Consider the following 23,473-nt stretch of genomic DNA (forward strand, 5'->3'; position numbering starts at 1 on the left):
GAGGACAGTCTTAGAAATGTAATTGTCATTGTCTGTATTCACTGTACAGTAATAGCTTGATAAATCGAACATGTTTGTTGGTCGAGGCCAGAATCTGCGTTGGTTTGTGACGTGAAGCTCTTGTAATTTGGTCATATTTTGCCTGAACCCAAGTAACTCGTACAGTCATTGGAGAGTGCTGAGCACGAAATGCCAGCCATACAACGTTCGGAAAAATCGTGTGCCCGTAGAACTGGTAATGACAGTGGCTGCAGTTAAGGGTGTGATGCAGAACGCCTTTCAGGCTTATTAAAGATGGGGGGGCATCTTGTAGCTTCGCCGCTTTGTGGACGAATTTTTAGGATGATCAGTGACGGAGCTTTCCGGGCGAGTTGATTCATAGTAATAGGGAAAAAGAACCAGCGCTAAACCACACGATGACAGCAAAGAACAATCACAACAGGACAAGCGCTGGACTTGCAGCTGAATGTTCATTGAAGAATTCCATATACCGCCACACATGAAACAATAGAGCAAGTGTAAAAAAAGGACTATCTGAGCCATGTCAACTTTGGGCATCTAACTGCCCTGTCATAAAACGTGTGAAGCGATGATAAAATTTAACGCTTGGCTTATCGACTATCCAACTCTTTCTCTTTGAGGAAAACTGAGGGTTTGCTTACGCATGACAAATTGCCCCGCTATCTGATTTCGAAGGCTTCACAGATCTCATGTTCAATTTTTTTTTCTACCTTTCTCAATTACGATCGCTGATTTTGACAATTATGCTCTGCACCGTGTAAGCTCTCCAGACTGCAATCGCATAGCAATGCAGAAAACTAGTTTGAGCAGCATTTGCGGAAAGAAGCGAGCTAACATCTTCACGAAATGGGCTGTTTCGGTAGTATACCTAATTCTCTTGTCATGCAACTGTGTATATCAGCCAGACGGGCCGATGTCTGAATGACAGGCTGCGTGAACCACCACTATCTCCTCCCTCACAAGCACAAGTGGAAACTTGCCTTTGCATTTCAAAAGCTGCGGCTGCATCCCAGATTTTAAATCGGCGATCGTAATTGGCGAAGGTAGACACAAGCTTGATCGTGAGATCTGTGAGGCTTTTGAAATGAGGAACCGGGGCGAATTGTCATGTATAAGTGAGCCCTCGGTTTTACTCGCAGAGAAGGAGTTTGGGTTTTAGATAGCTGGTAAGCCAAGCTTTAAAGGGACTATAAAGTCAAATAACAATTCACCTCAGAGTGAAAGCTCAATATATGACCATATCTAAAACGACAATATTATCAACAACAGTGCCCTACTTACAGAAAAATTAAGGTAAATGCACAAGAACACACGCCTCAGTAGGAAATTTTCAAAGTTATCCCGATGACATCAGATGAACCGCCTACATTTAATCGGTAGTAATCGATCTAGCCCACTAAATAAAAAACTTTCCGTTCACCAAGAGACACAATAAAATGCCGCTTGATCGTTTCTGTTTGAATAATTGATTGATATGTGGGGTTTAACGTCCCAAAACCACCATGTGATTATAAGAGACACTGTAGTGGAGGGCTCCGGAAATTTCGACCTCCTGGAATCCTTTAGCGTGCACCCAAATCTGAGCACACAGGCCTACAACATTTCCGCCTCCATCGGAAATGCAGCCGCCACAGCCGAGATTAGATCCCGCGACTTGTGGGTCAGCAGCCGAGTATCTTAGCCACTAGACCGCCGCGACGGGGTTTCTGTTTGCATAATGGAAAAAAGAACCGCCGGACGTTATTAATGGGGAATGGCACAAGTGATTCCAAAATTAAATTTCCGTTTGGTCATGCTGGACAGGTCGTGCCATCTAGCGAGGTCCAGTTGTACCAAAATAAGTCTATTCTGTGAGCCATTGGCATGAAATTGATCAATGGCTGTTGTTGCTGCTGTGGCTCCCGTTGCTTTCGGTCTGCTGCTACTAGCGCAGTAAAGCCGGGCAACGTGCATGGCAATAGTGATGCGAGTCATTCCGGTCGGTCCTCTTCTTGATGTGGGTAACGTGAAGTGCGCTAACCCGATGCGGAACACTAATAAGTGATTTTATTTCAAAATAGGCCCTTCCTTGGCACAAAAGTACACTACGACGTTTTTGAACCGCTATTTCAACAATCAGTATAGACTTACTAGTTGCCTTTAGTGTCCCTTTAAATTTCATCATTGCTTCACACGTTTCATGATATGGACAGTTAGGTGCCCAAGGTTGATATGGCTCAGATGGTCCTTGTTTACGCATGCGCTGTTGTTTCATGTCTGGGGGTGTACCCAATTCTCCAATAATCAATCAGTTGCAAGTCTAGTGCTTGTCCTGTTTAGTTGTTCTTTTTCGCTGTCTTTGTGAAGTTTTTCGCTGGCTCTTTTTTTCTATTGCAGGATGATGAAAGTTGCGACTTTTTAATTCCTTCTATGCAAAATAAAAGGAGTATTTTCTAATTGATAAAGAAATAATAAATGTTTTGATATGAGAAATATTAGCTTATTAATATTTTCGGTAGTTTGGTATGTGGTCGATTCAGATATTTTGTCCAGTCTCAAGAAATCCAAGCTAACGAGCTTTTTAACATAGTTATGCAAAAAAGTAGAATTTGTGCTCGTATGTTTATTCGAGTAAGTGCCTGGAACATTATATGATGCTTAGCTTACTTATGTTCTATTCAATCATTTTTTGTCACTGAAGTAGTTTAGAAACAATAGTGGGAAATGTGTAAAAAGCGCGAGTACGCAGAATTTATTTCTTTGGCATTTCTCATAAATGTGCCATAAATGTAACCACCAAACTGTGATATTTTTATCCTTTCTCAATGATTTGTTTCCGTTTTTTTTTTCATATTTTTTGGAGTTTATTTCATATTAACCTTGTAAACTCATAATTTATTTCTTATGCTGCATGTGTTGAATGACAAATTTTTTTTGTTACAGTGTAGTATTTTGTAGGTGTTTCTATGGGGGAAAAAGGTGCAATAAATGTTCCACTGAGCTGGTGACTTTTCTGTTAGCTTATTATGAATAAACGTCATTTAGGTATAGTACCAGAATTACATCGATATTGTATTCGTGCACATTTACTGGAGGTCTTTTTATCTGTTAGACATAGTATGTTTAAAGAGATAGGGAAACTGTTTGTAACCATGTCGTCAAGCCCGGTTATTGCTCCAATATTATGTGGCTTGCTTATGCGAAGGTGATTATGTATTTAATCTACAAGTGCTGTAATCTTTCTTCATTGCCTAGTGCTCTTGTGTAGTTGCACACAACGCATCTAAGGTTTTCATTGCCTCTATTCTGTCTCTGTGGTTTTGCAGGTGCCTTGTCTTCGGCCTCCCGTGAGGCGTATCATTCACTTGTGTCCGTACGAGGCGACCTGCATTCGTGTCGTCAGTGCAGCTATGCGACCAAGAACAAGGCCCTCATGCAAAGACATCTCTTCAAACACACGGGCGAGCGCCCCTTCCAGTGCCACCTGTGTCCAGCTGCATTTGCTCGGAAAACGAACCTCAAAACACACATTCGTACGCACACAGGGGAGCGTCCCTTTTCCTGTGACTGCTGTAGTGCATCGTTCACCCGGCAAAATACCCTCATGGAACACATGCTCACACACACTGGGGAGCGTCCGTTTTTCTGTGACCAGTGCAGTGTGTCATTTTCACAGAGGGGGAGCCTCATTAGGCACATGCGCACCCACACAGGAGAACGTCCATTCTATTGTTGCCACTGCAATGCATCTTTTTCACGGAAACACCATCTTGTAAGACATGTGAACTCTCAGCATACAAGAAAGTCAACATAAAAAGTGAGTTGTCTGCATGTACTTTCTTTATGGAAAATGCAACTCAAGGTTTTTTAATCTGTAGAACAGTTCTACAAAATTTTAGCTAATTGCATAACTTTTGATGGCTGATTTCAGATATGTAATCAGTTTTATAGTGATTTGCACAGCTTTGTGTTGTACCATGACTGTGTAAAATATTGTTACAGTGGGTTCACGAGATTGAACCAACAGCAAACAATGAAAGGGGGAAGAGGAGAAGGATGCGCAGTTACGGCATGCACTTGTCTTCCGTCCCCTGTGCATAAACCTTTGTTCAACCTTGTTTAAAAGTCACGTAACAGAATGGTCGAAATGCCGGGGACCCCAAGTCTCTAACAATGAGTTTCCATCCTTTCACGCTAATTGGAGTCCTCGCTTTGCGGGACTACCACCAACATCAACAGGAGAGATGCCTCTGAAACCGATTCTTACAAGGAGCCACCATGATTTGGTGGGACTGGCGAGGAAGACATGGACGGGTAGTTGTAGCAGTGCAAGCGGGTGAGCGAACTCAACAGCTGGGACTCCGTCGCTCAGCTATCGTATGTCGTGCTCTTTCTCACCAACCCTGCCCTCCTGTGGTACAACAACCACGAGGATATGCTCACCACGTGGGATATGTTTGTAGACGCATTGAAAGAGTGCTTTGGAGAACTCGCAACGAGAAAGAAGCACACCATCTCTCAAAAGGCTCAGCGGCTTGGTTAAACTTGCACCACTTATAAGGATATTCTGAAGCTTTGTAAACTTGTTAACCTCGGTATGTCTGAAGAAGACAAAGTCGGCTATCTTCTTAAAGGCATAGCAGAGGATGTGTACCAGTTCTTGATCACCTAAGAGAACCTGTCATCTGTGGCCGACATTATAAAGCACTGCGATACCTTTGAAGCACTGAAGATGCGTCGTATAGCACCAAAATCGGGCCGCTTGGCTAACGTGCCAACAGTAGCTTGCGTCGACGCCAACCCTCCATCTGACCTGTCATCGACAAACCGACAGATATTCCGGAAAGAGCTTCTCCGGTGCCATGAAATAAGCCATTACAGCAGTGATGACTGCTACCGAGGCAACCAGCCTGGACTACCTCCTGCCTCATTCTCACCATCTATCAACGTGGCGAACATGGACAACTACCGAGCTGTGCTTCGGTCCGCACCGGCAAACTGACCTCCCTTCGCCAACGAGCAGAAGCCACGAAACACCTATGCCCTGCAGCGGTTCCACACTACTTACTCAACTTCAATGGGAGATAAGTATAGGCCACTAGATCGAGCAGAGTCGCCGCCTGGCAGCAACTGTCCGAAGGGTGAAGTGAGGATTGCTCCTTGCGTAGTCTTCTAGCCAAGTCGTGTTTCTATGTGCGTGTATGTGATGCACGTTCTCAAAGTGTGGTTTGTCCGGTCAGTGAACGCTAGTGTAACTGTTTGTACGTGTGCCTGAAACGACGTACGAAAGCATTTGGTCTTTCTTGGCTGCTAATGCATTGTAATAAGATCGGTGAGAGCAACTTTCCAGAGTGCTGTTCATATGTGTCATACCTGCCATTCAGAGTAGATGCCACTTTTTCTTTCAAGCACATCGCAAAATGCTCTTGGCATCCTCCAGTATATGAGCATGCTGTGTGAATGCAGCCTTTTATAGCGACTTGGTTGTAAAAAAAGAAAAAGCAGGCTTTAGGTCATGCACTTGCGCACTGTTGGTAAGTGAACAACTACAGCACTGTAGTTTATCGATCATGTGAGGATCCGTAGTTGTGTTTATATGACCGCGATAGCACTACATAGAAATATTACTATTCTCATGAAGGGGACTGGGAGAGCAAGAGACACCCATCAGCTCCTCAAGCGGTGCTCGTCGACGAGAACACTGTCTGCATCCCACAAGAGCGCGGGAACACTCCCAAGCCCACTGCAAGGAACGCACAGTGGTGTGCCATTGACATGCAAACCGTGTCTTCACATCTGTATATGTGTAAATAAATTGTTTGTGTCATCAAGAAGCCTCGCAACGGTTCTTCCTTCCCCGGCACAGGGGTGACTGCCTGTAGCCCCACTCCTAGGTCGCATCAACTGGTGGCAGCGGTGGGACCCTAACCCACACCTTTGTCAGGCTGGTGCATGCGACCCCGCTAAAGTTTGCATTCATAAACAAAGAGACAGAAAAGAAAAGTGTTTGCCTGCTTATTGCAAAAATAAAGATTGAGGGGACATTTGGGGTGCTAGAGACCGAGATGGCAGTGTCTCAGAGACTGCTAAAACAGTATAATTACCTGTTCTCAAACAAGTCCAACTTTCTGTTGAGAGAATTGGGTCTTAGCTTCGAAGGACTCGGAGCACATGTGACTAGCTAAAGCCGAGACAACGGAAATGGCGACGCCCTAAGCCCAGATGCAACTTAGCGAACTAGGTGGGTAAACGCGGAACAGTACTTCGAGCTTCTTTGCATGCTACAAAGGATTAGTCTTCTGTGCGTGCGTGTGTTTCGAGTTTGGCAGGTCACCACCTCAGTGTAGCCTTTTGTTCGGCAATAAACTGTGAAAGTAGCTTTGCCGTAACTTGCACCTGGCGAACCTTACGAAGGCTGAGTGCTTGCACTGTCGGTGTCCGGTTTGTGTGCGCCCTCCCCCGCTGATGTCAGGCAGCTACTGAACCAGGAAGAACCAGCCTCTGAGGATGGCGACCTTCATTCAGCGCCATGTAACACGTCCGACCAAGGGGCAAGCAGGCAACAGCGACTGGGACTCTGCGCGTTTGGACGGTCTCATGCGGTCACTAAGTCAGCTTGTGCGCTGAGAGTGGTTACCACACCAAGATGTGTGGGTATGCCTCCCGTAAAACCCTGTGTGGTGTGCGGCTCTAGGTGATGGTGGACAGTGATTGGGATGCCCAAGGAGAAGCACAATGGCCCTTTCAGGGAGCAGTGACACTGCAGCCCTTCGTTGACGTCTTTGGGCGACGGAAGAGCTGTCATGAGTGGGGACTTGCAGGGCAAAAGACACCCATCAGCTGAGCTCTCACAAGCGGTTCTCGTCGACGATGATGCTGTCTGCATGCCACAAGAGTGCAGGAACACTCCCAAGTGCACTGGGAGGAACGCACACCGGCGTGCCAGTGACATGCAGTTCGCGTCGCACACGAACGCTGTGACACGCAGTCTGTGTTTCAGGAGATGCGCGTGCACGAACTGAGGGGTATAAAAAGCGCATCGCATGTGCGCAGGGATGTTCCGTCTTGGTGGTTTTCGTTATGGCCGGTCGTGTTTGGTGTAAAGGTGCTTCTAGACGCCTAGTGTTCTTCACACTTGTAAATACGTAATCAAATTGTGTGTTTGTGCTTGAAGAAGCCTCACAAGGGTTCTTCCTTTCCCAACATCTGCGTGACTGCCTGCAGCTCCCTTTCTCAAGGACATCACTATCACATAAACTGCGAGATTTCGGTACTTACACTGTACTTAATACAGAGCTACCGTGCGCAACTATGTGCTTAGATTTAAGAACGTTTTAAGAGCCTAAACATTGAAAATTAATTTTGACGACACGCCTTATATATAATGTCGTATAACTTCACTGAAATTTTCATCATTTTTACATTGTTTTCAAAGTTTGTGTGGCATTGTTAGTGACCGACAGAAGGCATGCAGCGGTAATTTTTTGTCTAAAAAAAAAACAACAAATGCTCGTCCTATTAACCAGGCCTTTGTTGTAACACTGTCATGCATGTAATCCATCGCTGAAAGCTTTCTGCTGAACTCTTACATAAAATGTTTACTGTTGCTAGAACATGTGCGTTCACGTGGTACATGCAGTGTAGCACAAAGTGCCCTCAGCCACTAAGCTTTCCTGACTAGACTTATCTACTGTCCAACATTTCATGGTGAACAGAATGAGAGAAAAAAGTTATATGCATATAAGGTGCGAACGGTGGTACTGAAGGAATTGCACATTTATGCGGGCTTTCTACGATCTTTCTTTCTCTCTTTTTTGTAGTATGCAGATGACAAAGATGTATATATGTTGTTGAGTCACGGTACAGCAGTGCATAGCAGGCGGAACACAAGCTAATCACGTACAAACAACGCAGCAAAGGCGGGATTTAGTGCGTAAGTGTGAAGAGAGTCACCCAGGGCGAGCATCCCTATGACAGGCAGAATGCGCTTTACCCGCAGGTAATGTTAACATTGCATAAGGGGCGTGCACGGATTCAGTAAAAAAGAGCATAGATATTAACAGTAAACATTGATCAACGCATTTTATCTGCCGACAATCGGTTCAGACCGCATGCAACGAAGCCCCGCAGCGTGTATTTGTATACGTGCCGCCAACCACCTATCCACACTTGTGCGAGGACGGTGCTGCCACCTATAGCCCGATCTCGCCAGGAATTGCAATAATCGGGGCAGATATCCCATGCCAGCAAACGGAAATGAGGGGTTTGAGCAGCACCGTGCATTTTTACCACCTCATGTGTTCTATAGCTGCGGCATCCCAGGTCACGACTCAAGATTTTGTGACCGTCGACAGCAATTCCGAGGAGCACCTTCACGAGCTTTCTACAATTATAGCAATCGACTCTTTCCATCGTCATCGACACTTTTCAACGCTCAACTTCCAGTTGTCGATTTCGCCAAGGCAATTTCCGGAACTCGTCACCAGCCTCCGACCACAGCTTAACGCCGCCACCTGCTCCACGTGCTCCCCGGTCGTTATCGCCACAGCATCGTTTCCCGTCACCACCACCAAAAAACTAGGCAGTGTGGGTGAGAGGGGTGAGGTTGCTGGATACTATGCACTGTCAAGCATACCTCCGTCAGCCTTCATGCCGAAAAACAAAGTTCATGTGTGTGTTGACCATTTCCCTATTATAGATATTGTAGATACTGGGGCAACAATTACAGTGATGAGCCTTTCTCTTAAAACTCTTCTGGGACAAAAAGTTATGTTTTTGTGGAAGAAAAAGTTGTTTTGTAGTGTAAGTGATGACACGTTGTGCCAGGTCGGCATTTGTACAGCAGATGTTTGCTCGTGTGGCAAAGTATTTACCAATGAATTCGCGGGGATTCCTCTATCTAAGCACGACGTTATTTTAGTCCTAGATTTATTACGGGTGTGTGGCACTTTAGTTGACTGTCGAAGTGGAGAGCTTTCAGTACACCACGAGCTTATGACCGAACTCCTAGAGAACTCGCCGTGTCAAGAAGGTGCCTTCTGTGTTGCCGAGGATGTAGCGATTCCTGCACAGTGTAGGGTGTGCATTCCGGTAATTTGCTCTGGTGCAGCTCCTACTACATTTGACGCTACAACAGAACCTCTACCCTCAGCTTATTTGAAGAAGAACATGTTGGTGCCACATTGCTTGTTATCGGTATTTGAAGGACGATCTGGATTATGGACGATGAATTACATGGCCCAGCCCATATTCTACCTTCTGGTATGAAGCTCGCACTTTTCAGGGAGGAAACCCCGACTTTAGTTGCTGTACTTCACGCCGATGCGAACGAGTCCTTACACTCGAGCCCTACGAATTTGAAACTTCTACTTAGGGGGAGCTAGTCTCTCAGCACGAGTGAGCCCCACACGTTACTAGCCGTTTGACTTTTTCGCAAAACGATAAGGCATCCTCGATTCCAGTGTCTTGAGTACGCTATCGTATAAACACTGTATAAGTGCACCCTGTACGACAAAAGCCGTACCGAGTGTCACCGGCAGAGCGTAAAGTAATTAGTGAGCAAGTTGAAGAAATGTTGCAAAAAGGAGTCATTCAAGAGTTTGCAAGTCCTTTGGCTCCACCTGTCAATCTCGTTCAAAAGAAGGACGGCAGTTGTTGATTTTGTGTTGATTACTGCCAGCTTAATAGCATTACAAAGAAATATGTATACCCGCTTCCGCGCATAGATGATGCATTGAATTGTCTTCATTCGGCTTCCTACTTTTCTTTTGTTGACTTCAGATCCGGCCATTGGCAAATATCAATGCACACTGATGATAAAAAAAGACGGCAATCATAGCACCTGATGGACCTATTGAATTTAACATTATGCTATTTGGCTTGTGCATCGCGCTTGCCACCTTCGAACGACTTATGAATACCGTTCTGCGGGGTTTAAAATGGGAGATATGTATGTGCTATCTCAATGATGTTATTATCTTCGGACGCACATTTCTACAGCATAACGAGGGTCTCGGCATTGTACTAGGCTGCATACAAAAGACTTGTCTTGTACTCAACTTCAAGAAATGTCATTTCAGAGAGTGCCAAGCCTTGGTGCTGGGTTGTCTCGGGGACAAGAAGGTGTCAAGCCTGACCCTGCAAAGACTGAGGCTGTTGAAGCATTTCACCCATACCAATCTGTGAAAGAGCTTTGGAGCTTCTTGGGGCTGTGCTCCTACTTTAGGCGATTCGTTCCTTGCTTTGCTGACGTCGCTCATCCCCTGACAAGCCTCCTGCACAGAAATGGCCCATTCGAGTGGATGCCTGAGTGTTCAGCTTCCTTTCAGCAGCTTAAGTTGTGACGTCAGTCGTAGTATCGACTGACGTCACAGTCGATACTACGACACTTCAGCCCTACCGCGCCAATGGAGATCCACAGATGCGAGCGGCGTTGGTCTTGTTGGTGTGTTGTTCAACATTCAGGTAATAGAGAACACATCATTGCCTAAGCATGACGGTCATTAAATAAACTTGAGCGTAAATACACGGTAACTGAACCAGAATGCCTCGCCGTTATTTTTGCTGTTCAGCAGTTTTGATCATACCTGTACGTGCGTCACTTTATAGTCGTCGCCGATTGTCACTCTGTGCTGACTTGTCAATCTCTGCGATTCGTCAGGACGCCTTGCATGATGGGCTCTGTGTCTGCAAGAGTTCAACTTCACTGTCTCATACAAGAGGGGGGGGACGATATGCTGACGCTGATTGTTTTTCCAGGCTGCGCCTCCTTACCACGGAATGTGACGTTGATAGCTTCAACCAGGAAATCGCAACTGTACAACAAGATTTCCCAGACGCCACAACCTTCGCGTGACAGCAGCGTGATGATCCAACTCTAAAACCGATCTGCTGCGCTGCGAAAGACTCGTCAAACCGCCATTTTTGTATACGGGATGGATTGCCATATAAAAAGAATTCCACCGCCACAGGTGCGTGCTATCTTCTGGTGGTGCCGGAAGCCCTCCGCTCTTCGGTTTTACGCGTCGTGTACGATCATCCAGGTGCCAGTAATTTAGGATCTACGCGAACACTCTATCGCCCCAAAGAATGATTTTACTGGCTCCAATCGCGCAAGACAACCGAAACTTACATAGCCAGTTGCACAGAGTGCCAAAGTCACAAAAGGCCTACCAATGCCCCCTTTGGTTGTCTATTGCCTGTGGCATCTCCCGACAGGCAGTCGGCGTCGAAGTGCTTTCATTTAGACTTGTAAGCAACGGCATCGAATTTTTGAAGTCTTAGACTCCATCGTGTGAGACAACCTGAAGGGTCCTGAGACAACCTGAAGTTACTAGCCAGCACAAGGCGTGGTGGTCGTTCACAACTTTGAAGGGCCTGCCAAAGAAGTAGGGGTGAAACTTTGGTGTAGCCCAGATGATAGCAAGGCTCTCTTTTTATGTTGTGGAATAGTAGCCTTCTGCCTTCGATAACGACTGGCTAGTATAACTAATAACCCTTTCTTCTCCGTTGGTCTTCTGCACATTAACGGCGCCGAGACCTACGTTCTGGCGTCGGTGTGAATTTCTGTATCGGCATATTTGTTGAAATGTGCTAGTATCGTAGGGGTCAGCAGTTGTCGTTTCAGTTTCTCGAATGCTTCAACTTGTACTGTTTTCAACTTGAATTCAACATTGGTCTTTGTGAGCAGCGTGTGTGGCTCAGCGATCTGTTAGAAATCGTTGACGAAACATTTGTAATAGACGCACAAGTCGAGAAAAATCGGCCCACAGCCTTCTTTCAGTGGGTGATGGCAACACGATGATGGCAGCTATTTTCTGCGAATCTGAACACATCCCGGTCTTGCTGTTCGTGTGACCCAAAAACAGGAGTTTTGTGTACGTGAAGCGGCATTTTTCTGACTTCAGAGCGAGTCCGGGGCTCCTGATTGCGGCAAGTACACATTTAAGGTGCTGGAGGTGTTCGTCTAAGCTTGAGGAAAACACGACGACAACGTCCAAGTAAATGAGGCAAGTCTGCCAGTTCAAGCCAGCCAAAACTGTATCAATGACTTGTTGGAAAGTCGCCGGTGTTGAGCAAGGACCAGAGAACATGACCTTGAACTTGAACAGGCCGTCCGGTGTTATGAAGGCAGCCTTTCTCTTCGACTTCGATTTGCTGATAGCCGATCTTGAGGTCCATCGAAGAAAAGTACCTCAAATTGTGGATTCGATCTAGGGTGTCGTCTATCTGTAAGAGCAAGTACACGTCCTTTGTTATTTTGTTTAGGCGACGATAGTCTACGCAAAAGGGTAGAGTTTCGTCTTTCTTCTTCACTAACACCATTGGTGACACCCATGGCCTCTTTGAAAGCTGAATAATGTCGTCGTGTACCATTTCATCAACTTGTCTCTTTCTGGTTCTGGCTTTGTGTTCCCACTTCAAAACTCTGCACGGGCTCTGACGTAGTGGCATGACACTTTCTTATGTTAAGATTCAATGTTTTGCGGCAGGGGTCTGTCTAATTCTTGACGACGACGACGAAAAGCAGTTGTATTTCAGGAGGAGATTTCTTAGCTGTTCTTGTTTATGTGTCAGAAGGCTCAGGTTAGTGTGGAAAGCTAGTTGAAGGGCTTGAGTCGTCGGAATAGATTCGGCAGGATCAATAAGGGCAAAAGCGTTCTGGCTTCCAGTACCTCTTTGATGTTGGCAAAAGCGCTGCTGGCTTCCAGTATCTCTTTGATATACGGAACCATCATACTTTTGCTCATCTGCTTGTACTCGTTGCTGAAGTTCGTGACTCTTGCGTTCTCTCCTCGTAGCTCGACTATTCCTCTGGCGATGCGAATTTCGCGGTGTCAACAGGTGCTGGTCGCTTTCGACGAGGCCTTGCATGTCTGTTGATTCTCGAGTGTCTACAGAAGTGCTGACGCGCAAGCAAGGAGGAATGGTGACTTGGTCTTCCAGCATGTACAAGGTGTGCCTTACTGATAACGTGTGCGGCGGCAGTGCTTTTACTCTTTGTAAAAGTGTCCACAGGAGAACGTGTCCACAGGAGAACGTCGCTTCTCCTGTGGACACTGTAATGCATCTTTTTCACAAAAACACCAACTTGGAAACCACGCGTACCGTTATCATACAAGAAAGGCAACATGAAGAGCAAGTGGTGTGCGAGCATTTTCTTCATAGAAGATGGAACTCAAGGTTTTTTAATCCATAGTACAGTTCTATGAAATTTTAACTACTTGCATAACTTCTAATACTGATTTGAAATATGTAATCAGTTTTATAGTGATTTGCATAGCTTTGTTTTGTACCATGACATTGTGTAAAATAACTATTTTTGCACGAACTTTTTCCATAACAAAGAATTTTAATAATAAGTCATTAATGGCTCGTATTGCTCCGCATAAACTGTGGAATGCAAATAACTAATCAAGAAAGTTTGTGTAGATTTTGTATAATGTAACAAGAAAGTTTCAAAATGTGAGAAATCTTGAAATTGTCAGTTCATACTAATTGCTTCCTTTAAGATAATAATTAAGTAAATGATACATTTAAAATAATATATTTGTATTCTTCACATGTTAAGGAGTATGTGGGAAGGATTTCATCCTTATCTGGCCATCTGTATTACCAAAAGCATTGTCCACAATCTCAAAAAGTTGCCTAAAATCGCATCACGAGAAAATTGCATTTTAAATATAGAAATAAAAGCTGATCTGTGTGATCTGTGCGATTTTTAGAATGATTTCTTTCATTGTAAGAGCTTGGGAATTAATTATGATATCTGACAGGCTGTCATGCCAAGTGATATTCTGTCAGATCTCATTAATATTGTGTCTAACAATGAAAACAAGCCTTTGGTGTTGAAATGGTATTAGTATTATTGCTGTTTTTTTGCAAACATTCTTGGTATATTCGTGCTCATAGCAAACCTATTATGATGGGACATGGATCGCTAATGTGCAAGACAGACAGATATCAAACCTCTTATGTCAATACTGTAACTTTATTATTTTTATTTGTGCACGTTTAGATGCAGCATCGTGTGTCCCTTTAGAAGGACATTACATTTAGCTGCAGTCATTGATCGCGTTAATGCATATAGATTTTACACTTTCTTGCTGCGTTGCAGACAATGTAGCCTTTACGTCATTAAACTTTGCTACAAGGTAAGGTAAAATAAAAAACCAGTGGAATGTAGTGTATTGCCTTTGCAATTTTTGTTGCCGAACCTTTGCATTCGAGCACCGAAAACTGTCTGACCTGTCTCTCTCTTAATCCTTTGCAACCCTGTCGGTCCTGTTAATTTTTTAATGCAAAAGAGTTTTACAGTGATGTGAAAGTCATGACAAACTGTGCCGAAAGACTGATTTTGCCGCATCCTGATACATTTCCACTATTCTGTGCTGAAGATGTGCCAAACATTGGTTTTTCATATTCCGAAAATGAAACCACAATCTTTCAAGGTTGAAGCCCCTATCATGCGCGTATTCGCACGTGAACACTCGGGGTCGATCCTCTGCAGCCCTGCTAGTCCTGTTTGTTTTGACACGATAGCGTTAAAGAGTTGTGTCACAGAAATTGTGGTGTCGGCATCGTTGATTGTGAGCCAAAAATCGTCATGTGCGTGACCGAAAAATCCAGGAAGATGCAAATGAAAAATTTGGCATATCCCACATTCCTTATAAATCGACGTTATGCGAAGCATACGGAGAAAGGGTTACCATGTTGTAAGTTTTTTATTGAGCGACTTGTCGTGAAATAACACTAAATATATATATATTTACACATGCAGACATACGCACACAGATATATGTGTAAGAGTTGCAGATGTTTACATAACCGGTTGTTTGTTCTTGCACGACGAGCCCCGTTGTGGCGTTTACTGGCTAAGGCATGCAATGTGGCTGCTGACCCACAGGTCGCGGGATCGAATTCCCGGCTGTGGCGACTGCATTTTCGATGGAGGCAAAAATGCTGTAAGCCTCTGTGCTCAGACTTGTGTGCAAGTTAAGGAACCCTAAGGGGTCGTAATTTTCGGAGCCCTCCTTTACGGCATCTTTCATAATCATATCGTGGTATTGTAAGGATAAGTGCCACATGTTATTAATATTACTTGCACAAGGATGACAACGTGAACATAAGCATTAGCAACACCAGAAGCGATAAACTGATATGGAGTGCTGGTGCTCGTGAGGATGGCCGTGGTCACTGCCACATCAATCAGTTTGAGTGCATGGAACCTAACTACAATTGACGTTAACCTGACAGCATTGCAAGTGGGCGGGCAGGTGCCAAATGTGCTTGCAGTACACAAAATTCTTCGCATTAACAGAAGTTTCGTTTGCACAGTTTGTTTGTAGGAGTTATCATAAGACACTAGAGAGGCAAAACATATTAAGTAAAAAAAAATGTTCAGCAGAATGGGGTTTGGACGCACTTAATCTGGTTCTTTTCTTCCCTAAGGTGGATCTTTTCTCTGCTAAGAGTTGAACAGGTGTGCATAATACAAGTATGAAAGCAATCATATTGGAGACGGGTGTTATATTCAAGCAGTTCAATTTAACAGATCTCTATTTACTGAGAATGGACTGTACTAGCTTATATTTGGTGGTATCACTAGGTTTAGTCCCTACTATAGTCGAGTCACTTGATTAGAAGCCGTTATTTGTGTTTGTTACCACCTTTGATTTGTTCCAATGCCATATGAAAGCTTTGTTTTTACTTCTTGTCTTCTGTATCATCACTTCTCTTGACATCTCCACTACCATCACGCGAGACCTAAATTGCTTTTACATGCTAGCATATCAAATGATTTCTGTCATGGTGTTAAAATGGTCACTGTTCTCGTGCATGCAGCCTCAGTATCCATCATAGTAGCATTGGCCAGAACGAGCAAGGAGGTGCTTGTGCTGCAGTTGCCTCACAAAGAAGCCACTCTGACAAGATTTCTGTGCCACACCGAAATCTGATAGTGCTTGGAAACATTTTGCATCAAAGGTGGGAGAGGATGTGGGATATTAAAATCAACAAGCTCCATACTAGTCTAGTGGGCCTGTACTACGAATTGCAGATTTGGTGGGAACAAAAGAAAATGATGAAGAAGAAGAAAGAATTCGTGCTTTGGGTCTATGCCTGTTTGTCGTGGAATGTTACATTGGCACAGTCTGGCAGGATATAAGCCTCTATTATGTGGATCACGCTGAGGGTGTCGAGAAACGCAAGCCACCAGTCGTATTTTTCAATATGTGAAGTGGATGAAGACACGAAGTATGTTCTGCCTGCAAACATCACGACTCCCAAGCTTTGCGAGTTCATCGCTCAGAAGGCAGGAAAGATGCTGTAGGAGATCGATGTTCAAGCATTAGTGAAGATAAGTTTGAAGCATCCCGAATTTCAAGAGCATATCATGGTGCCGCTGGGGCAGCTGCAGTCAAGAACTTTGAGCCAAACAAGTTTCGGCTGGAGGAGAAGCACAAAATGTACACGGCTTTTGTAGCACCATTTGATGTGTACGAATATAATCGTTTACCTTTCGGATGGGAAAACAGTGCAAAGTGGTTGCAGAAAATGATGAATAGTGTTCGCAAGCCATTCCTTGGATTATTCTGCAATGTATACGTAGACGATATCATAGTCTATTCCAAAGATGAAACATCACACGCAGGACACTTGACATCTGTTTTGATGGCATTAAAAGATGCCAAACTGGAAGTGAACTTTAAAAAAAGTGAATTTTTCAAACAGAAGATTACATTTCTCGGACGCATTTTGGGCGGCTTTTTAAAGAGTACCAAAAAGGGTCCGTATAACGTGTACGATTGATTAATAAGCCAGACAATGTACACGCAGTCAGAGTGTTTCTTGGCTTCACAGGACATTTTAGATGCTACATAAAAGATTTTACAGCACGAGCGAAGTCGCTGAACAACTTGCTTCGTAAAGACACAGATTTCATCTGGACGGAAGAATGTGAGAGGGCGTACGAAGATTTGGTATTAGCCATATCATCAGACCCAATACTCACACTACCGGACGTCACTGTTCGATTTCAACTCACAACGGACGCATCAAACTACGGCGCAGGTGCGGTGCTGTACCAACGAAGAGACACAAAAGGAAGCGAAAGAGCAGAACGACAAGTGATAGGATATTACTCCTACACTTTCACGAAGTCGGAACAAAATTACTGAAAAAAGGCATTAGCGTTTGTACTGGCAATTAGGTATTTCGGATCGTACCTAGAAGGCACGAAATTCAAGTTGTTCACTGACCATCAGGCCCTTACCCACTTGCTAAATGGTTCTCAACCGCAAGGCCGAGTCGCTAGATGGATAAGCGAAATTCAACAGTTTGATTTTGAGTTTGCACATAGAACCGGGCGAGATTTGTCAGAAGCTGATGCCCTTTCTCGGCTTCCCGTTGTCAATAACTGTTTGGGCGACGAGAGGGTGAACTCTTTTCAAATATGGGAAGGCAGTGAACAACTGATGTATATAGACGGAAAGTTTCACGTACCGGATACTTTGAGAAAAAGACTTCTTGACCTTTATCACGACAGTCCAGAGTCAGGAGGGCATGACGGCTTCTGGCGGGCATACTATGATATGAGGAGGAAATTTGCATGGCCTGGAATGAAGAAATGTATTGGCAATTATATTAGCTCATGTCAGAAATGTCAACTGAACAAAGCAAAATATAAGGAAAAGATGGACAGCATAATATTTCCACATTACTCAAATGTCCCGTATGAAGACGTTCATGTTGATTTTGCTCAACTGAAGAAAAAAGGCGGAGTGAAGAAAACCCGATCCTTTTTAGTGTGCATTGATAAATTCTCACGGATGCTAGCTGCCAAGCCAGGAAAAGAAAATGCCGCTACTGTCATGTCTTTTGAGCACAGACATGTTTAAAGGGGTGAAGTGTGTTGCATCTGACAATGGATCCACGTTCAAAAGCTAGACGTTCACAAAGTGGGCAAAAGAAATAATATTACCCTGAAGTTTACAGCACCTTACCACCCATCAGCTAACGGACTAGTGAAGCATGTCATCTGAGATATCAAACAATATATAAGTGTGTACCCGGTATTTACAGGAGGGCAGAAATGTTGTCTCTAAGCAGCTGTGTCGCACCACAACAGGTCACATACAACGACTCTTGGGTGCAGCCCTCAATACGACGCCTTCGGCGAACCTGCTTATTTACCTGCGGATGACACACTTGGCATAGCAGAGAAACTTCGCTTGAAATAAGGGAGAAAAAACTTTTGAGCAGCAAAAGAAGCACAGAGAAGCTATGAAGGAAGCATTTGACAAACGTCATAGCACAAACATTCCCGCGATAGCACTATGTGATATGTGTCTGCTGCAAAAAGGTTATGGTAGTACTAACACAAAACTTGTGGGTCTATTTAGAGGGATGAAACTGGCCACGAAAGAAGGGAGTGCTGAAGACCATCGGCTACATGATGGAAAACGGTGTGATAGAAATATCACCCATTTCCAATGTCATCCCTTATTTGGAGTGAGGGGATGAAATAAAGGCCGGGAGAGTGCAGCGGGCCGGTACTACAAAGGACAGATTTGGTGGGAACAGGGGAAGATCAGGAAAAAGAACAACGAATTCGTGCTTTGGGTCTATGCCGGTTGTGATAGAATGTTACAACTAGCTTGTATTTTAGTGGTGCAGTCAAATCTGATTACATTGAACTGATTGATTGACTAATATGTGAGGTATAATGTTCTGATTCCACCCTATGATTATGAGAGATGCTGTAATGGAGGGCTCCGGGGATTTCGACCACCTGGGGTTCTTTAACGTGCTCTCAAATATGAGCACACCGGCCTACAGCATTTCTGCTTCCATTGGAAATGCAGCCGCTGCAGCCGGGATTCGATCCCGCGACTTGCGGGTCAGCAGCCGAGTATCTTAGCCACTAGACCACTGCGGCGAGGCAGAATATATTGAACTCTAGTTTACTGAACTACCCTTTATGTTGAACTGCTTATTTTGATTCTTTGTTGTGTACTTGCCACCGGCATTGCAGGGTCATCATTCACTTTTTCGCTCACTTGTTCTTGTGATAGGTGGGACAGCATTGTAACGAGGAGTGATGCATGAAATTGTACTTACACACTGTTTGAAGTCTCACATGTGTCTTCTCTTCATGATGCAGCACTTCGTTTTTTTATAGACTAAAAACATGCCTCCTAATTGTGCCGCACCCATTCAGTTTCATGACATTTGACGTTGTTTTGCTGTGTTATATTTAACCACAGCAGTTCCACTGATTGTCATTTAACTGCATAAAGTCTTCAAAAAGGGGAAAGCAGATACTTGGCGCATTGGTTTCGTTCAGTGGGATCCATTCATATCCTTTACATAGCTCAATATTTCTTTCCAAGTTCAGCTGCTCAATGTTGAGTTGTTTTATGTATAGTGTTTCTTTTATCAAAAATATGTGTTGTTACATCAAATTAAGAGCAGAAAGAGTAATGAGTAGTGATGAGAACTAATATTATGTCTAACAAAAGAAAAAAAATCAAGACCTCATATTCGCAATAGTCTTTATTACTGAAAAATCTGTCTTTCAGTTATAGTAATGAAAAATTCAATTGAGTTAGTTTCAACAATCGAGCCTATGAATTTCAAGGTTGTTTGTATGTTTGAGTGTGCTGTGTTTGTGGGGGCTTTAATATTGTTTTATGTGCTGTTACAGATGTTTCGCTCTCCTGTGTGGAGAAGCAAAGAAATATTGACAGGAAGGCATCGGACCACAATGCACCTCCTTCTTGGAGACCATTCATCATTTTACACTTATGTTGGAGCTTAATACGATATGAGCACAAAAGTGTGACGATGATGTGACTGTTTATGGACTACTACTAATGACTCGTTGCATTGAAACGAGTAATATTGACTTTGCAGGCAGTTTCTGTACTGTTATGCAATTGAAATTGTGAAGATTGTAACAATTTACTCACAGTGTGTGTGCTGAAAACTTGAGTGTAATGGAATTGTGCCTGGCTTACAAAAACCCGAGGAGCCGACAGGTGTGCGTGTGTGTTAGTGAGCCATGGGTTAGGAATAGGCAACAGTCAATATGCCTGACTGACACACTTGCACATCTGTCAGCTCCTCTCGCCCTTCCTCTTCCTTCACTTCATCTCAGGGACGATATTCTTCATTTTACATAGGTTTGCCCATTACCTTCACTGTGAGGCCACGCTTGAAATGCATTTAGTGTGTTGAGTTTTGTGCATTGTGTCATCATATATCCATGGCAGTTTCATCATTTTGGAAGGTGGGCTTCGAAGTATGTACGAAGGTGTAGCGATTGTTCTAATTCAGTGTAAATAGTTACACACTGTGATAAATGGAATAGTATCTACACGTGTGAGGTATTGTAAGTGTCTGAAATATATTATATGAATACAGTAGAGTCTCTATGATATGATTGCTGTTGATGCTAATTTTGTCAGAATACGAATTTTAAGGTTGTTTTTGATCCACTACAATACATAAAGCACGAAGTCATTCGATGTTATACAAACGGTTTTCCCAGCCACTGCGGATGATACTCACGCATAACTGACTGATCCACTTGAATGGCACAACACAGCTTGTCTGTAAAAGGGAGCTGGGAGAGTGAGCAAACCTAGGCACTTTATTGAGAGGGGGAAAACAAGAAAGTGCAAAAGAACATGGCTATTTTCAGCAAAACTAGTTGACCCCAGTAAAGTTTCGTTCATCTTCATGGTTAGTTTAACCTATTTTTTTTGTTCATACAAATTTGGGATGACGCTAATATCTTGCATACTACCTTCGAGTTCGTATCATGGAGATTCTTCAAGAGTTCATTTTGTGTTTTATGGCATGATTATTCTTTCAAGTAGGATGGAGACCTTAAAGGGCCTGTAAACTGCTCCAATATATTTCCAAGCATTTCAAGTAAATGCGCACATCATGTGCAAAATGCCATCACGATCATCGATTCTACACGTGGCAGTGCTATAAGCCGCCGGAGCGCCACAAATTTTAAGAAATAATCCCTGCTTCTTTCAGGGCCTTTCAGGCCTCCGCGTGACGGGTCGTTCCACATCTCTGACGCGCCGAGCCAAGTATGCCAAATATGCTGTGATTGGTCGAGTAAGAGCCTACGACTTCGGGTCAGTCTGCAAGCAGCTGTCAGCTGTCCGCGCTGCTTCTTGTTCGTCAAGTCGCCCGCGTGCGTGCAAAACGTGGGAGGCACGGAGTGTCCCCGTACAAGTCCATCGCGTTGGCTATCTTTTGAAGGCATGCACGCAATGCAGGGTCCGTACCAGCACGATCACAGCAGCCGCAGTTCGCCAAAAAACTCGCAGCTACAACGCAACATACGGAGTCGACGGCTGGAGTCGCGGCAACCAGAATTAGGTGATGTTTCAAGGAACGTGCCAGCGATGGCGTATGCCACGCGAGATTAGGAGGGGCTTGTAAGGGGCGCTCGGTGAGAGGGCAAAGCTTCATGGGAAAGGACACCAGTGGAGGGAAGCGCAGAAGAAAGCGAGACGTGTGGTCGTCGCGGTTTGAATAATCCAACAAGTCTGACTCCGCTATTACTGCACAGTTTCGAAAAAATTATCGTGGCTTCGGGTTCGTCGTACACTCGTGCACAATTTTCCCACCACAACTGAATTTGGAGCTCAGGGTAGTTTACCAGACCTTTAATGTGAAGTGTATAAACTGTGCTGGTATACATAAAGGAACATTTTTTTATGGAATCCACGTAAATGTTCCATCATACCTGTCCACCAAAAACTGTGGTGCCGTAGAATTTGTTTCAGCTGATATTTTTTTCTTTTTCATGTTCTCCTATATTACCTTCTTTCACTCATGTCTTGTTTATTTTATTTGCTAAAGTATTACCCGAGTTTTGGTGTAGCATTCTTAAAATAAAGCATGATAAATATTATATTGTGCTTCTCCTTCTTGTTCTGGCATACTACTACAAAGAAATTTTGATGTTTAGGCATAGTATCAGAATATCATTCAAATCAGGCCCGTCTGCATTTGCCGAACATTTTGAATGTATTGAGGGGAGTTCTTACATCCAGAGAGAAGAAAATTTTTGTACAGCATGTCACGTCATTGCATGGTTACTACTGCAGTAACATGTTGTTTGCATAAGTGAAGTAATTGTCTACTTCATTTACCAATCCAGCAACCTTTGTTCATGTCCTAGAACTGTAATCTACTTACAGACGTGTTTCACATAGTCTTCATTGTCTTTTTGTTCTTTTCGTGACTTTGCAGGATCCTTGTCTTCGACATCGCATGAGCAGTACCAGTCACTGGTGACCGTTCAAGGTGGACTGCATTCCTGTCGTCAGTGCACCTATGTGACCAAGTACAAAGGGAACATGCAACAACATCTTTGCAGACATACGGGCGTGCACCCCTTTGAGTGCCATCTGTGTTCAGCTACATTCTCTCGGAACTATCTCCTGATGAGGCACATTTATACGCACTCAGGAAAGCTTCCCTTTTCGTGTGACCACTGCAGGGCATCGTTTGCACACAAAGGGACCCTTGTGGACCATGTGGTGCACACCCACCCAGGGGAGCGTTCCTTTTCCTGTGACCAGTGCAGTGCATCCTTTTCATATAAATACTCCCTCGTGCTACACATGCGCTACCACGCAGGGGAGCGTCCCTTTTCCTGTGACCAGTGCGATGCATCATTTGTGACGGCGCAGCTCCTCAAAAGCCACATGTACATCCACAGAGGCAAGCGTCCCTTTTCCTGTAAGCTCTGCAACGCATCCTACTCACAGAATTATAGACTCATCAATCATCTATCCCATCATCATGCAAACAAGAAGCCTTAAAAAGTGAGTGGTCCACAGCCTGCTTTCAAGAGAAGAGGAGATCTAGTAATAGGGGGATTGTTGATTAGAGGTTGCGGGGGAAAAGTAGATTGAGACTTGGCAAGTAACTTGGTTTGGCAATTCTCAAAGGAAAATGACATAGATTTGTGGGAGGAAAGGTGAGTGGTAGAAGAGTGTATAAAAGGGAGCCCACCTTGGGATATGAATATCGATACCACCTCGCACTTTTTTTCTGTAACACTCCCTCCTGGAGAAACACTGGTGAACGGCCACAGGCACTGGATTTCAAACTTTGTGCTTCCTGAAAAGTGACGGAGAAAAATCTCTCTGTCAACGGCACTGAAATTGCAATTTTCTAACTACGTGTTCGATAATTTGCATGTTGAGCTATAATGGCAGTGCTCTTTTTTTTACCTTGATTTATTTGTCTTGATTTTATAATGCTGCATATTAACTAGAAATAACTAGTAGGGGTGTATGTGGCACTTTATTTACAGGCTTCTCTCACATTAATTTGCAAATCATTCATATGTTTCATAGTTTGAATGAGCCTAAGGGTAATTCACACATCCATTTTTATTTATTTTAGACACACTGTAGAGGTCATATTGCATTTT

At 44.0% G+C, this 23,473-nt stretch overlaps 1 protein-coding gene across 1 annotated transcript; it reads left to right on the top strand.

The window, feature by feature from the left end:
- Positions 1-1,984: 1,984 nt before the first annotated feature.
- On the top strand, positions 1,985-22,863 carry LOC119183423 (uncharacterized). Its single transcript, XM_075874480.1, has 5 exons — positions 1,985-2,021; positions 3,327-3,804; positions 4,354-4,538; positions 4,674-4,901; positions 22,282-22,863. The coding sequence occupies exons 1-5, from the start codon at positions 1,985-1,987 to the stop codon at positions 22,854-22,856; spliced, it is 1,503 nt and encodes a 500-aa protein (XP_075730595.1). The 3' UTR covers positions 22,857-22,863.
- Positions 22,864-23,473: the final 610 nt, after the last annotated feature.

Source organism: Rhipicephalus microplus, chromosome 9, assembly GCF_043290135.1.
Source record: "Rhipicephalus microplus isolate Deutch F79 chromosome 9, USDA_Rmic, whole genome shotgun sequence".
Classification (NCBI taxonomy): domain Eukaryota; kingdom Metazoa; phylum Arthropoda; class Arachnida; order Ixodida; family Ixodidae; genus Rhipicephalus; species Rhipicephalus microplus.